This window comes from Rattus norvegicus, chromosome 8 (assembly GCF_036323735.1).
Source record: "Rattus norvegicus strain BN/NHsdMcwi chromosome 8, GRCr8, whole genome shotgun sequence".
Taxonomy (NCBI): Eukaryota; Metazoa; Chordata; class Mammalia; order Rodentia; family Muridae; genus Rattus; species Rattus norvegicus.
This window is the reverse complement of record NC_086026.1, coordinates 46,197,694-46,214,869: the sequence shown is the minus strand read 5'-3', so window position 1 is coordinate 46,214,869 and position 17,176 is coordinate 46,197,694. Positions and strand designations below refer to the sequence as shown.

The window sequence follows — 17,176 nt, the reverse complement described above, 5'->3', positions numbered from 1 at the left end:
TTGAAAGGATGGCTTTCAGATAGTTTTACAAGTTAGAAATCAAACTTCATTAAGGTACAGAATTGCAAACTTTTTAAGTTAGGATAGAAGATAGAATAATTTATCTACATTGTCAAATGTGATGCACTGAATATTATAAGTGTATATACCACTTTACAATTTACATAATTATCATAATTGTGATCAATGAAAAGAGCCATTTTAATTGGACAAAAAGGGAAAAGTGTAGCTGCTGTATTACAAATGCTAATTATGCTTCCCAAAAAATTACTTGCAGGAGAGTGTCTGTAAATAGGTTCTGGGAACCTGCCCCTAGTTGGTTCTGATTGGTAAATAAAGAAGCCAACAGCCAACAGCTGGAACAGAAATAAAATCTTCATGACACATAACAATCAAAACACTAAATATACAGAACAAAGATAGAATTTTAAAAGCAGCAAGGGGGAAAGGACTAGTAACGTAAAAAGTCAGACCTGTTAGAATTAAACCCGATTTCTTATCAGATACTCTAAAAGACTGAAGGGCTTAGGCAGAATTCTTGCAGACCCTAAGCAACCAAAAATATCATCCCATACTACAATGCTCAGCAAATTTTCAATTACCATGCACATAAAAACTAAGGTATTCCATGACAAAACCAAATTCAGACAAGACCTTTCCACTAACAGGCTTACAGAGGATGCCCAAAGGAATTTTCTAACCCAAAGAGGCTAGCTGTACTTAAGAAAACACAAGAAATAAAAAACTTCACACCACTAGAAGCAATAAAAAAGAAACACACACACACACACAGAGAGAGAGAGAGAGAGAGAGAGAGAGAGAGAGAGAGAGAGAGTTAACCACCACCACCTTCAACATAACAGGCAATAACTACCATTGGTCATCACCATCATTGGACTCATTTCCAACTTAAACAGCTAACAGAATGGATATATAAACTGAATTCATCATTCTGCTGAATACAAGAAACACGTCTCATCAACAAAGATAGTCATTATCTCAGTGTAAAGGGCTGGAGAAAGGTGTTCCAAGCAAATGGGCACATGAAACAAGCTGGAGTAGGCATTCTAATAATAAACTCATCAAAAGAAAAATCCACCAAGAGACATCCTAATTCTGAATATCTGTGTCCCAAATACAAGGGCAACTACATTCATAAAAGAAACATTGCTATAGCTTAAACTGCACTTGAAGCCATACATTAATGGGGGAGACCTCAACACCCAACTCCCACCAATGGCCAGGTCACTGAGACAAAAACTAAGCAGAAAAATAGCAAAGCTAACAAAATTTATGATTCAAATGTACCTAACAGATGTCTATAGAACATTTCATCCAAACATAGGAGAAGATACTTTCTTCTCAGCATTTCATAAAACCTTCTCCAAAATTGACCATATCAGTCGCAAAGTAAACCTCAACAGATACAAGAAGATTGAAATATCCTTATGCATCCTATCACGTCAAAATGGATAAAGGCTAGACTTCGACAACAACAGAAACAACAAAAAGCCTACATATTCATGAAAATAGAACAACTCAATGATCATTGGGTCAGGTAATAATTAAATAAATGAAAGACTTTCTAGAATTCAATGAAAATGAGGGCACAACGTACCCAAACAAAATAGAAGCAGCGCTAAGCGGAAAGTTCATAGCACTAAGTGCTTTCATAAAGAAATTGGAAAGCTCTCAAACCTAATGAATTAAAAGTATATCTGAAGGCTCAAAGAAAATAGAGGAAACACACCCAGGAGGAATAGATGGCAGGAAATAATCAGACTAAGGGCTGAAATTAATTAATTTGAAACAAAGAGAACAAGACAAAAATCAATGGAACCAAGACATGGTTTTTTGAGAAAATCAACAAGATAAACTCTTAGCCTAATTAGATAAAAGGTAGAGAGATAGAGAATTAACAAAATAAGAAATAAAAAGGAAGAGATAACAATGGACACTGAGAAAATTCAAAGAATCGTTAGATCTTATTTCAAAAGCCTGTATTCCACAAAGTTAGAAAATTGAAATAAAATGGATGATTTTCTAGACGGATACCAGTTACCAAATCTAAATCAAGATCAGGTCATCTATCTGTATGTTGTTGTAAAAATATAAAAAATAAAAATCGGTAATGTCTTTTACCTTGCAAGGTCTGCACTGCGGTGCCCCAAGATAGCTGCTAGATATCTTGGCGGAAACACATCCCAGCCGCACACTTTCCTACACTCAAACCCTCACATAAAAGAACACACAACACAATAATCTTAGATCCAATTGATAAGATATAATTGCCCATTTAAACATACAAAGCCCAGTACCATCCATCCCTTGAGAACATTAATAACAACCTGTAAATACACAGAGCAGAATCTTTTTTTTTAATCTTTATTAACGAGTATTTCTTTTTTACATTTCGATTGTTATTCCCTTTCCTGGTTTCTGGGCCAACATCCCCCTAACCCCTCCCCCTCCCCTTCTATATTGGTGTTCCCCTCCCCATCCTCCCCCCATTACCGCCCTCCCCCCAACAATTGCGTTCACTGGGGATTCAGTCTTGGCAGGACCAAGGGCTTCCCCTTCCACTGGTGCTCTTACTAGGCTGTTCATTGCTACCTATGAGGTTGCAGCCCAGGGTCAGTCCATGTATAGTCTTTGGGTAGTGGCTTAGTCCCTGGATGTTCTGGTTGGTTGGCATTGTTGTTCATATGGGGTCTCAAGCCCCTTCAAGCTCTTCCAATCCTTTCTCTGATTCCTTCAACCGAGGTCCCGTTCTCAGTTCAGTGGTTTGCTACTGGCATTCGCCTATGTATTTGCTGTATTCTGGCTGTGTCTCTCAGGAGAGATCTACATCCGGTTCCTGTCGGCCTGCACTTCTTTGCTTCATCCATCTTATCTTAACATCACCTGCCATGGCTTCTCCCCCTCTCCTCTCCCCTGTCTCCTCCTTTCTCTTCAGTCTCCTCCTCTTTCTTCAAACTTCTCTCCTGCCCATCCTTCCTTCTCCTCCAATGACAAGCCTCCTTCTATCCTGTACCTTCTATCCTGTACCTGTACTTTACAAATTCAATGGGGAGAATGTTCTGGTGAAGTCACCTGATTCCTGAGTATGTGACTAGGCAGCTGTCTTTGGGGCAGTGGAATTAGCATCAAAATATAGATAACTTCAGGGCAAACCACAACATCTGTATAGTCCTGTAATCCCAAAGGAATTAATAGAAGCAGTCATTTTTTAAAAAGTAAACCAACCAAAAAAGAGGAAGGCAGGCAGGGCCAGATGGTTTTAGAGTAGAATTCTACAATACTTTCACAGAAGAGGTATACTAATACTCCTCAAACGATTCCACAAAATAGAAACAGAAGGAACTCTGCCACAATCATTCTATGAGGCCACAGTCATTCTGTTATCTAAACCACACAAAGACTCAACAAAGAAAGAGAATTTCATACCAATTTCCCTTATGAAGTTTAATGCAAAAACAATCAATAAAATTCTTGCAAAATGAAACCAAGAACACATCAAAGACATCATCCACCTTGATCAAGTAGGCTTCATCTCAGGGATGCAGGGGTTGTTCAATATATAAAAAATCTACCAACATAATCTAGTGTATAAACAAACTGAAAGGAAGAAAATGATTATTTCACTAGATGCCAAAAAGGTATTTGACAAAATCCAACACTTCTTCATGATAAAACTCTTGGAGAGAACAGGTATATAAGGGGCATACCTAAAAACAATAAAGGCAATATACACAAAACCAATAGCCAACATCAAATACATGGAGAGAACCTTAAGGCATTTCCACTAAAACCAGGAATAAGACAAGGCTGTTATCCATGCTCTCCACATCTCTTCAAAATAATACTTGAAGTTCTAGCTAAAGCAATAAGACAACTAAAGAAGACCAAGGGGATACAGATTAGAAAGAAAAAAGTCAAAGTATCTCTATATCCAGGTGATATGATACTATACATAAGTGAACCCAAAATTTCTACCAGAGAACTCCTTCAGCTGATAAACAACTTCAGCAAAGTAATCTTTTCAAAGCTATATTTTCTTTTTTTTTAACCTTTTATTGATTTTGTGTGTGCTCTGTGTGTAAGGTTCACTCCAGTCCCACTCATCTCCCCATTATCCTGTTGTTGCCCTGTGTCATGGAGATCCTTCATCTTTGAATCAGCAGGCCTTAGACATGTTCCAGCACTTCAAAAATGATGGAGATTTTGGGGTTGGTCAACTCAAAGTCCTGGATCTAAGCTAGTCAGTTGCCCACCTCTCCCATATTAACACCACCAGGAGGAGCTTTCCAGGACTGCTCCTGCTAACCCTCCCAATGATGCCTCTTGCATGAGGAAAGGGCAGCTCTTTGACTCTCATACACTTAGGGCTAGCTCCCCAGTACAGAGGCCTCTGGAGACATCACCATTGTGCTGCCCAGTCCAGGCACAGGCCCACTCTCCCAAGAGCTGTGGCTAATGAAGGCTAAGCCAGCCCTCCTACTCTCACACCCTTGGGATTGACTCACTTGTGTCTTCACTATCAGGGCAAGCTCCACTACATTCCCAAGTACGATACAGCCAGTGAAGAGCAGGGTTAGCTCTTCTGCTCTCACAGGTGCCTCAGATAGCAAGAAGCAAGGGGATAGAGGAGACAATCCCCCAACCCCAAGTCAATCTCACTACAGATGAGTGGCAGGGGTGGTTAACACCCACCACTAGGGCCAACAAATATTTCCAATTTAAAGACTCAGCAAAGAAGTGCAGACCGACAGGAGCCGGATGTAGATCGCTCCTGAGAGACACAGCCAGAATACAGCAAATACAGAGGCGAATGCCAGCAGCAAACCACTGAACTGAGAATAGGTCCCCTATTGAAGGAATCAGAGAAAGAACTGGAAGAGCTTGAAGGGGCTCGAGACCCCAAAAGTACAACAATGCCAAGCAACCAGAGCTTCCAGGGACTAAGCCACTACCTAAAGACTATACATGGACTGACCCTGCACTCTGACCCCATAGGTAGCAATGAATATCCTAGTAAGAGCACCAGTGGAAGGGGAAGCCCTGGGTCCTGCTAAGACTGAACCCCCAGTGAACTAGTCTATGGGGGGAGGGTGGCAATGGGGGGAGGGTTGGGAGGGGAACACCCATAAGGAAGGGGAGGGGGGAGGAGGATGTTTGCCCGGAAACCGGGAAAGGGAATAACACTCGAAATGTATATAAGAAATACTCAAGTTAATAAAAAAAAAAAAATCCAATAAAAAAAAAAGAATTAAAAAAAAAAAAAAGACTCAGCAAAAGGATGTCAGTACCTGCTAGTGACTATCAGGCTGACAGAAGAAAAAAAAAAAAAAAACTGGTCAGAGGCAAGCATCCCTAAGCTAAGATGACCTGGGCTGATTTGTTTCATGAGACAGCTTCAGCTTCTTTCATTTTCTTTCCTACTTGGTTTTTCTTCTAGACCACCTTTAAATGGATTCCTTAGGTCTAGTCCTCTGTGTCCTGAAAACATGTATTTCGATTACCGCAGGTTTATATCTGGCCATAGCCATCTATTTAAAATAAAAAACAGAATTAGTAAAATTACTAGAAGAATCTCTGCATATAACAAACCAGTGAAGTTTTCAGACCAATTGAATTTGAGGATATTCAAGGACAAACATTTGGTTTTATCCATGGCAATATTCAAAGATAAGTCTAAAACCCAGAAGACATGTTACTTAGCCTTTTTAAATAGAATAAAAAGAATTACTGAACATAGTAAACAAAACCTCACTTATATTGCCATGTTTGAGAAATAAAAGTATTAAAGACTTTTACTTATGTCTTTAATTACCCTCTTTAAAGTTCTTTCCTAAATGTGACTGATTGCTCTGGTATTTGAGTGAAGAACATTGCAAAGTTTAAAAAGATAAAATTGCCAGGTTTGTCCCACCTGTATTATTTATTTATTTTTATTAACTTGAGTGTTTCTTATTTACATTTCGAGTGTTATTCCCTTTCCCGGTTTCCAGGCAAACATCCCCCTAATCCCTCCCCCTCCCCTTCTTATTACGTGTTCCCCTCCCTATCCTCCCCACATTGCACCCTCCCCCCACCAATCACGTTCACTGGGGGTTCAGTCTTAGCAGGACCCAGGGCTTCCCCTTCCACTGGTGATCTTACTAGAATATTCATTGCTACCTATGAGGTCAGAGTCCAGGGTCAGTCCATGTATAGTCCTTAGGTAGTGGCTTAGTCCCTGGAAGCTCTGGTTGCTTGGCATTGTTGTTCATAAGGGGTCTCGAGCTCCTTCAAGCTATTCCAGTTCTTTCTCTGATTCCTTCAACAGGGGTCCTGTTCTCAGTTCAGTGGTTTGCTGCTGGCATTCGCCTATGTATTTACTGTATTCTGGCTGTGTCTCTCAGGAGCGATCTACATCCGGCTCCTGTCGGTCTGCACTTCTTTGCTTCATCCATCAGGTCTAATTGGATGGCTGTATACTTATGGGCCACATGTGGGACAGGCTCTGAATGGATGTTCCTTCTGTGTCTGTTTTAATCTTTGCCTCTCTATTCCCTGCCAAGGGTATTCTTGTTCCCTTTTTAAAGAAGGAGTGAAGCATTTACATTTTGATCATCCGTCTTGAGTTTCATTTGTTCTAGGCATCTAGGGTAATTCGAGCATTTGGGCTAATAGCCACTTATCAATGAGTGCATACCATGTGTGATTTTCTGTGATTGGGTTACCTCACTCAGGATGATATTTTCCAGTTCCAACCATTTGCCTACGAATTTCATAAAGTCATTGTTTTTGATAGCTGAGTAATATTCCATTGTGTAGATGTACCACATTTTCTGTATCCATTCCTCTGTTGAAGGGCATCTGGGTTCTTTCCAGCTTCTGGCTATTATAAATAAGGCTGCAATGAACATAGTGGAGCACGTGTCTTTTTTATATGTTGGAGCATCTTTTGGGTATATGCCCAAGAGAGGTATAGCTGGATCCTCAGGCAATTCAATGTCCAATTTTCTGAGGAACCTCCTGACTGATTTCCAGAATGGTTGTACCAGTCTGCAATCCCACTAACAATGGAGGAGTGTTCCTCATTCTCCGCATCCTCACCAGCATTTGCTGTCACCTGAGTTTTTGATCTTAGCCATTCTCACTGGTATGAGGTGAAATCTCAGGGTTGTTTTGATTTGCATTTCCCTTATGACTAAAAATGTTGAACATTTCTTTAGGTGTTTCTCAGCCATTCGGCATTCCTCAGCTGTGAATTGTTTGTTTAGCTCTGAACCCCATTTTTAATAGGGTTATTTGTCTCCCTGCGGTTTAAATTCTTGAGTTCTTTGTATATTTTGGATATGAGGCCTCTATCTGTTGTAGGATTGGTAAGTATCTTTTCCCAATCTGTTGGTTGCTGTTTTATCCTAACCACAGTGTCCTTTGCCTTACAGAAGCTTTGCAGTTTTATGAGATCCCATTTGTCGCTTCTTGATCTTAGAGCATAAGCCACTGGTGTTTTGTTCAGGAAATTTTTCCAGTGCCCATGTGTTCCAGATGCTTCCCTAGTTTTTGTTCTATTAGTTTGAGTGTATGTGGTTTGATGTGGAGGTCCTTTATCCACTTGGACTTAAGCTTTGTACAGGGTGATAAACATGGATCGATCTGCATTCTTCTACATGTTGACCTCCAGTTGAACCAGCACCATTTGCTGAAAATGCTATCTTTTTTCCATTGGATGGTTTTGGCTCCTTTGTCAAAAATCAAGTGACCATAGGTGTGTGGGTTCATTTCTGGGTCTTCAATTCTGTTCTATTGGTCTATCTGTCTTTCTCTGTACCACTACCATGCAGTTTTTATCACTATTGCTCTGTAATACTGCTTGAGTTCAGGGATAGTGATTCCCCCTGAAATCCTTTTATTGTTGAGGATAGTTTTAGCTATCCTGGGTTTTTTGTTATTTCAGATGAATTTGCAAATTGTTCTGTCTAACTCTTTGAAGAATTGGATTGGTATTTTGATGGGGATTGCATTGAATCTGTAGATCGCTTTTGGTAGAATGGCCATTTTTACTATATTAATCCTGCCAATCCATTAGCATGGGAGATCTTTCCATCTTCTGAGGTCTTCTTCAATTTCTTTCCTCAGAGTCTTGAAGTTCTTATTGTACAGATCTTTTACTTGCTTGGTAAAAGTCACACCGAGGTACTTTATATTATTTGGATCTATAATGAAGGGGTCGTTTCCCTAATTTCTTTCTCGACTTGTTTCTCTTTTGTGTAGAGGAAGGCTACTGATTTATTTGAGTTAATTTTATACCCAGCCACTTTGCTGAAGTTGTTTATCAGCTTTAGTAGTTCTCTGGTGGAACTTTTGGGATCACTTAAATATACTATCATATCATCCGCAAATAGTGATATTTTGACTTCTTCTTTTCCGATCTGTATCCACTTGACCTCCTTTTGTTGTCTGATTGCCCTGGCTAGAACTTCAAGAACTATATTGAATAAGTAGGGAGAGAGTGGGCAGCCTTGTCTAGTCCCTGATTTCAGTGGGATTGCTTCAAGTTTCTCTCCATTTAGTTTAATGTTAGCAACTGGTTTGCTGTATATGGCTTTTACTATGTTTAGGTATGGGCCTTGAATTTCTATTCTTTCCAGGACTTTTATCATGAAGGGGTGTTGAATTTTGTCAAATGCTTTCTCAGCATCTAATGAAATTATCATGTGGTTTTCTTCTTTCAGTTTGTTTATATAATGGATCACGTTGATGGTTTTCTGTATATTAAACCATCCCTGCATGCATGGGATGAAGCCTACTTGATCATGGTGGATGATTGTTTTGATGTGCTCTTGGATTCAGTTTGCCAGAATTTTATTGAGTATTTTTGCGTCGATATTCATAAGGGAATTTGGTCTGAAGTTCTCTTTCTTTGTTGGGTCTTTGTGTGGTTTAGGTATAAGAGTAATTGTGGCTTCATAGAAGGAATTCGGTAGTGCTCCATCTGTTTCAATTTTGTGGAACAGTTTGGATAATATTGGTATGAGGTCTTCCTTGAAGGTCTGATAGAATTCTTCACTAAACCCGTCTGGACCTGGGCTCTTTTTGGTTGGGAGACCTTTAATGACTGTTTCTATTTCCTTAGGAGTTATGGGGTTGTTTAACTGGTTTATCTGTTCCTGATTTAACTTCGGTACCTGGTATCTGTCTAGGAAATTGTCCATTTCCTGTAGATTTTCAAGTTTTGTTGAATATAGGTTTTTATAGTAAGATCTGATGATTTTTTGAATTTCCTCTGAATCTGTAGTTATGTCTCCCTTTTCATTTCTGATTTTGTTAATTTGGACGCACTCTCTGTGTCCTCTCGTTAGTCTGGCTAAGGGTTTATCTATTTTGTTGATTTTCTCAAAGAACCAACTTTTGGTTCTGTTGATTCTTTCTATGGTCCTTTTTGTTTCTACTTGGTTGATTTCCGCTCTGAGTTTGATTATTTCCTGCCTTCTACTCCTCCTGGGTGTATTTGCTTCTTTTTGTTCTAGAGCTTCTAGGTGTGTTGTCAAGCAGGTGACATATGCTCTTTCCTGTTTCTTTCTACAGGCACTCAGCGCTATGAGTTTTCCTCTTAGCACAGCTTTCATTGTGTTCCATAAGTTTGGGTATGTTGTACCTTCATTTTCATTAAATTCTAAAAAGTCTTTAATTTCTTTCTTTATTTCTTCCTTGACCAGGTTATCATTGAGTAGAGCATTGTTCAATTTCCACGTATATGTGGGCATTCTTCCCTTATTGTTATTGAAGACCAGCTTTAGGCCGTGGTGGTCTGATAGCACTCATGGGATTATTTCTATCTTTCTGTACCTGTTGAGGCCCGTTTTTTGACCAATTATATGGTCAATTTTGGAGAAAGTACCATGAGGAGCTGAGAAGAAGGTATATCCTTCTGCTTTAGGATAGAATGTTATATAAATATCTGTTAAGTCCATTTGGCTCATGACTTCTCTTAGTCTGTCTACGTCTCTGTTTAATTTCTGTTTCCATGATCTGTCCATTGATGAGAGTGGGGTGTTGAAATCTCCTACTATTATTGCGTGAGGTGCAATGTGTGTTTTGTGCTTTAGTAGGCTTTCTTTTACATATGTAGGTCCCCTTGTATTTGGGGCATAGATATTTAGGATTGAAGGTTCATCTTGGTGGATTTTTCCTTTGATGAATATGAAGTGTCCTTCCTTATCTTTTTTGATGACTTTTAGTTGAAAATTGATTTTATTTGATATTAGAATGGCTACTACAGCTTGCTTCTTCTTACCATTTGCTTGGAAAGTTGTTTTCCAGCCTTTCACTCTGAGGTAGTGTCTTTCTTTGTCTCTGAGGTGTGTTTCCTGTAGGCAGCAGAATGCAGGGTCCTCGTTGTTTATCCAGTTTGTTAATCTATATCTTTTTATTGGGGAGTTGAGGCCATTGGTGTTGAGAGATATTAAGGAATAGTGATTATTGCTTCCTGTTATAGTCATATTTGGATATGAGGTTATGTTTGTGTGCTTTTCTTCTCTTTGTTTTGTTGCCAAGACAATTAGTTTCTTGCTTCTTCTAGGGTATAGCTTGCCTCCTTATGTTGGGCTTTACCATTTATTATCCTTTGTAGTGCTGGATTTGTAGAAAGATATTGTGTAAATTTGGTTTTGTCATGGAATATCTTGGTTTCTCCATCTATGTTAATTGAGAGTTTTGCAGGATACAGTAACCTGGGCTGGCATTTGTGTTCTCTTAGGGTCTGTAAGACATCAGTCCAGGATCTTCTGGCCTTCATAGTTTCTGGCGAAAAGTCTGGTGTGATTCTGATAGGTCTGCCTTTATATGTTACTTGACCTTTTTCCCTTACTGCTTTTACTATTCTTTATTTTGTGCATTTGGTGTTTTGACTACTATGTGACGGGAGGAGTTTCTTTTCTGGTCCAATCTATTTGGAGTTATGTAGGCTTCTTGTATGCTTATGGGTATCTCTTTCTTTAGGTTAGGGAAGTTTTCTTCTATGATTTTGTTGAAGATATTTACTGGTCCTTTGAGCTGGGAGTCTTCACTCTCTTCTATACCTATTATCCTTATGTTTGATCTTCTCATTTAGTCCTGGATTTCCTGTATGTTTTGGACCAGTAGCTTTTTCCGCTTTACATTATCTTTGACAGTTGAGTCGATGATTTCTATGGAATCTTCTGCTCCTGAGATTCTCTCTTCCATCTCTTGTATTCTGTTGGTGAAGCTTGTATCTACAGCTCCTTGTCTCTTCTTTTGGTTTTCTATATCCAGGGTTGTTTCCATGTGTTCTTTCTTGATTGCTTCTATTTCCATTTTTAATTTCTTCAACTGTTTGATTGTGTTTTCCTGGAATTCTTTCAGGGATTTTTGTGACTCCTCTCTATGGGCTTCTACTTGTTTATTTATGTTTTCCTGGAATTCTTTTAGGGATTTTTGCGATTCCTCTCTGTAGACTTCTACTTGTTCTCTAAGGGAGTTCTTCACGTCTTTCTTGAAGTCCTCCAGCATCATGATCAAATATGATTTTGAAACTAGATCTTGCTTTTCTGGTGTGTTTGGATATTCTGTGTTTGCTTTGGTGGGAGAATTGGGCTCCGATGATGCCATGTAATCTTGGTTTCTGTTGCTTGGGTTCCTGCGCTTGCCTCTCGCCATCAGATTATCTCTAGTGTTACTTTATTCTGTTATTTCTGACAGTGGCTAGACTGTCCTATAAGCCTGTGTTTCAGGAGTGCTGTAGACCTGTTTTCCTGTTTTCTTTCAGCCAGTTATGGGGACAGAGTGTTCTGCTTTCGGGCGTGTAGTTTTTCCTCTCTACAGGTCTTCAGCTGTTCCTGTGGGCCTGTGTCTTGAGTTCACCAGGCAGGTAACTTGCAGCAGAAAAGTTGGTCTTACCTGTGGTTCCGAGGCTCAAGTTTGCTCGTGGGGTGTTGCTTATGAGCTCTCCGCGGAGGCAGCCACCAGGAAGATCTGAGCCGCCCTTTCAGGGAGCTTCCGTGCACCAGGGTTCCAGATGGCGTTTGGTGTTTTCCTCTGGAATCAGTAATGTGTGCAGAGTGCAGTCTCTTCTGGTTTCCCAGGTGTGTCTGCCTCTCTGAAGGTTTAGCTCTCCCTCCCACGGTATTTGGGTGCAGAGAACTGTTTATTGGTCAGTCCCTTCAGGTTCCTGTGGTGTCTCAGGTGCAGCGGACCTGCTGCTCCTGGGCCCTCCTCTACGGGAACCCAGAGGCCATATACAGTTTCCTCTTAGGCCAGGGATGTGGGCAGGGGTGGGCAGTGTTGGTGGTCTCTTCTGCTCTGCAGCCTCAGGAGTGCCCACCTGACCAGGCAGTGAGGGCTCTCTCCCAAGGGGTTTGGGAGCAGAGACCTGCTGCGGGCAGGGATCCGCCGGTTTGGGACTCCCCTCAGTTTTATTTTTAATCCTTGTATATAAATGTTTGTAGGTACAGTTTATTAAACATGAATTCATTTTATGTGTCTAAAAATGCTGAGGTTTTACTTTACCCTCATCTATTATTTTTATTCTACTTTTATTTTTATTATTTCTAGAACAAGATTTATCATTCAAAGAAAAATCTTAATCCAATATGTCTTACAGACTTTTTATTGGCTCCTTAATTGACTTATAGCACATAGTCACCCCTTAATCAAGATGGGGGGAAGTTACATAGCTGTTATTTATAAACATTATTTAAAAAAGGAAGAGTTGAATCAAAGATATATATATATATATATATGTATATATATATGGTATATAGTATATGAGTAGTAGTAATGAGGGTTACCTATGTATAGATTTTCAATTATCAACCCCTTTTTATAAGTTTAAGCTAACTTTTTGTTATAGGTTTTACAATTTTTTTTGCCATACCCAGTGAACTTATAAATCTTGAAGTACAGAAAGTTTATACTACAGTCTTACAAGCCTTGAGATACAGTTTTACTTCAGAATAAGTATTGGAGAATTAAATGAAACCAAACCTGTGAGGAGTAGCAATAATCCCCACTGGGAATAGTCTACCTTACAGCACACAGGGTTTTCTCCTGTGCTGTTTGGTTTTTCTCTCCTTGTCGCAAAGTCAAGTGGTCCACCTGACATCAAACATAATTTTGGAAGAAACGTTTAAACAGTCATACTTGGCATTGGGTAGGAGTGAAAGAAGCTATTTGCAAATTCCAGAACCAGCTTTTCAATAAAGCACAACAGCATAAGGAGACATTTTAATATTCTCCATACCTATAATACATCTGAATCCCTGCAAAACTGAATCCAGTGCCCTAGCCAGGAGTCAGAGATAGAGAAAAGGGTGTGCTCAGAGATAAGACTGAGTTATCCAGTAAAGCGCAGCAGACAGGAGCAGAAAGCAGAGTAGGAAGCTCAGAGAGAGCACATCACTGAGGTTCTGTTTCCTATGTCTGCCTGTAACTGGAAAAGACCAATAAGGACATAGAAACACATATAAGAGACAGAAACGACTAATTACAACAGAGAGATCGCAGTTTTTCCAAGTTTTATGAATGGAAGATTTTGACACTTTGTTTTTATTTTCTCAAGAACAATAAGCAATCTACTCAACATTGCAACAGAATTACTGGCATGCCAGAAAACACAGGGCTAGCAAACAGAAGTTTAACAAAACAAAAGGTTTGTGCAGTCAGAGAACACCATACAAAAACAAACAATTGGTGACCACCTTCATTTATATATACAGCAGTCAAGTTTCATCTCAGCTTTTCTATGGGTCCCTCAAGTATGGGTCTCCCAGTTTCTCAGATTCCATGCCAGGAGCCCTCAGGGAACCAAACAATGGGAGTGAGCTTTGTCCAGGCTGAACCGCTGACAGGATAATTAACTCTGGGTCCAGTTTTTCCTCAATTCAACCACATTCCTGCTTCAGTCAGTGCCCTTACACCTCTAGCTCTTTTCCACATTCTAGGCATGGAGAACCTGCCAGTGGTTTCCCCAAGCACTGAGTCTCTCTGAGGCCCCCAGGTGGAAGTCTGAAGGGACCCAAGAGAGGTCAGAAAAATTGGCAGCTCCAGCAAATGCCCAGATCTCATTGGGACCTCAAAATATTATGGTCTGGGTGTTGGCCAGACTGAAGAAGGAAGAATACATTTTAACAAAGGGCTTTTGTTCAGATACTGGCTGGCCAGGGCTATACATTCTAGATTACCAGTGTGGCACTAAGCCACACAAGACAAGGGTTTATAATGGCTATGAGACATATGGTTACATTCCACTTATGTGCAGACATACATGCTGCAATCAGGAGGTTACATTCTGTTGATGTACACACATGTATCTTTGCCTAAGTGCAGCCATGTCTACGCGCAATCACAGCTTTTAGCAGATGGCAGGTTTCCTGGTTGTCTTGAGCAAGCAAGATTTGTTTACAGAAGCAGAGGCATTGGTTAACATTTTGACCATTATTGTGACTTTCCTTAAAATTGTACAAGAATGGTCATTAACATTCTTTAAGTTTCCATCTATCCTTGGGTCTTTCAGGATAGACGCAATTTTGTTTCATAGATCTCTTAATCACAGTAAGTTAAATTTAAAACACACTGTTAGCCATCACACAGTAGTAAACTTTCTTATTCATATTATTTCCAATGAAGACATAGCAGGTTCATTTATTATATACATGCCCTCAAGTTCATGAGGGAAAAATCTGCTATAGGTTCACATATCTTGAATGATCTAAATTACTGTTTTAGAGCAATGGAATCACAATAAATTCATCACCTTCTATTTATCAAACTGCTTTATGACTATGAGAAAAGACCAAAGTGCAAAGGACAGTCTCCCTTCTTCAGTCTTTTCTGAGAAACTAAAACTTTTAAAATGGCATCTTTTATAAATCATCCAAGAGGGTTGTTACTAACTAATCTTGTGAGACACTGTTTCTAAAACTACTGAAATCAACATTTAGTGTCACAGCTATTTAAACTTTGCTAATGTGCCTATTTGAAGTGGTGCTTAAGATGTATCCCTGTGGTAGGACACTTGCAAAGCATGAAAGAGAGTCAGAATACAATCCCCTCAAACACCCTAAAAATAATAAAATAATAAAATAAATATGTACATTTAATAAAAAGTCTCTTGGTTTTTCAATTTCTGAATGGAATATTGACCATCATTTTATACATAAATCCTCACGATTTTAAAGGCTGTAGGAAATTGTACTGTTACATGGTAATTCGAATGTGTTTTGGTTTTTTTGTTTGTTTGGTTGGGGTTTTTTTGTTTTTGTTTTTTTGTTTTTGTTTTCAATACTGAAAAAGATACCTTTGCTTCTAGAAAAATACAGATGATAAGTGAATCATGCTTCACTTTCTTTACATTTGAATTTTCCATAATAATTAATGTAATTTACAAATTTGTTAAAAAATTGGATTCTGCATTATTCTCACCTCAGTGCTTTAAAATACTTATGTTTAGTTTCCTGCATCTTAAACAAACAAACAAACAAAACCTGTGAGTCTAATCCAGTTCTCAGGAATGTAAGCAACTGACAACTTTCACCATTAAGGGTAAGAAATTAATGTGGACATTCAGATCCCCATCACAAGAGAAGTGGGTCATTTTCTTCTCCAGCTTCAAGGAGACAAATAGGCTATTGAGCACACTGCACCCTCAAGCAAGTATCTTAAAAAGGATGCCTCTATACCTGTCCTCTTTGAGTAAGGAAAACTGAAGACCCACCCTTTTGGTAGGTTTCCCTCCTTCCACTATTGGACAAAGAGGGATATGATTTCTCAGTGATTTCCTAGAGTGTTATCCATCTCCAATATTGGGGAAAATAACCATTACTGCAAGAATTCTCAATCAAACTGAAATAAAAACTATGAGACAAATCCAGAGCCTCAGAAATGTCAACAAATATTCTGACAGTGAACTACTTCTCCAGTCAGCTCCATAGCTGTAACTTTTACATATCTTATGATTTACATTGATAACAAAAATAGATTCTACTCAGGTAAAAATGCTTTTCCTCAAAGTTTTTCTCAATGCAACGTGGACATCCTTATTCCTTATACTATAGATAAAAGGATTCAACATCGGGCCCACAATGGTATAAAAAATGGTTGATAATTTATCTTCATCATCCACAGATGCACTAGGAGGCTTAAGATACATGAACGCTGCAGCTCCAAAGAAAAGAGAAACAGCTATGACATGGGAGCCACACGTACTGAAGGCTTTTGACCTACCTTCTGCAGAATGGATGCTGAGGATGTTGGAAAGGATCAAGGTGTAAGAAATAAAGATAGTCAGGGTGGGAACTATCACATTGACACCCACAACAATGAAAACCACCAGCTCATTGATTGAAGTACTTGTGCAGGAGAGTTTCAGGAGAGGGGGTATGTCACACATGTAGTGATTGATGATGTTGCCATCACAGAAGGTGAGTCTCAACATGCAAACTATGTGGGCTAAGGCACCCACAAGCCCCATCACACACACCCCCACTGTCATCAAGAGGCAGACCTGATGAGACATGGTGACCTGATAAAGCAAGGGCTTACAGATAGCAGCATATCTGTCATAGGCCATTGCTGTCAAAATGTAGCATTCATCAATAACAAAGAAGCAGAAGAAAAAGAGCTGAGTCATGCATTCAGCATGAGAGATTATGTTCTGCTTCACAAAACCCACCAGCATTTTGGGGGTTATGACAGAGGAGTAGCAGAAATCAACAAAAGAAAGATTAAAAAGAAAGTAGTACATGGGGGTGTGCAGGTGAGGATTCAAAACAATCAGAACAATCAAGCCCAGGTTCCCCACCACAGAGACCACATAGATTCCCAAGAAGAGGAAGAAGAGAGGCAACTGGAGCTCTGGCTCTTGTGTCAAGCCCAGCAGGATGAATTCTTTCACTGAAGAGACATTCCCTAAAGCCATTCTTCCCAAGGACATATCTGTAAGAATAGTAAAAAAAAATATAGCATTAAAATAAAACCCAGCCATTTTCTTTTTTATTGGTTATTTTATTTTATTTATTTACATTTCAAATGTTATCCCCCTTCATGGTTTCCCCTGTGGAAACTCCCTATCCTACCCCCTCCCCCTGCTTCTATGAGAGTGCTCCCTCCCCTACCCACACACTCCCTGCCTCAACACTGTAGCCTTCCCCTACAATGGGTCATCCAA

General features: G+C 39.5%; 1 protein-coding gene across 1 annotated transcript; it reads right to left on the bottom strand.

The window, feature by feature from the left end:
- Positions 1–15,994: 15,994 nt before the first annotated feature.
- Positions 15,995–16,927, bottom strand: Olr1214 (olfactory receptor 1214). Its single transcript, NM_001000438.1, has one exon. It carries the CDS (start codon positions 16,925–16,927, stop codon positions 15,995–15,997), a length of 933 nt encoding a protein of 310 aa, NP_001000438.1.
- Between the last annotated feature and the right edge of the window lie 249 nt (positions 16,928–17,176).

Coding starts and splice junctions, on each gene's coding strand:
- Olr1214 (NM_001000438.1), bottom strand. CDS start 16,927: ATGGCTTTAGGGAATGTCTCTTCAGTGAAAGAATTCATCCTGCTGGGC.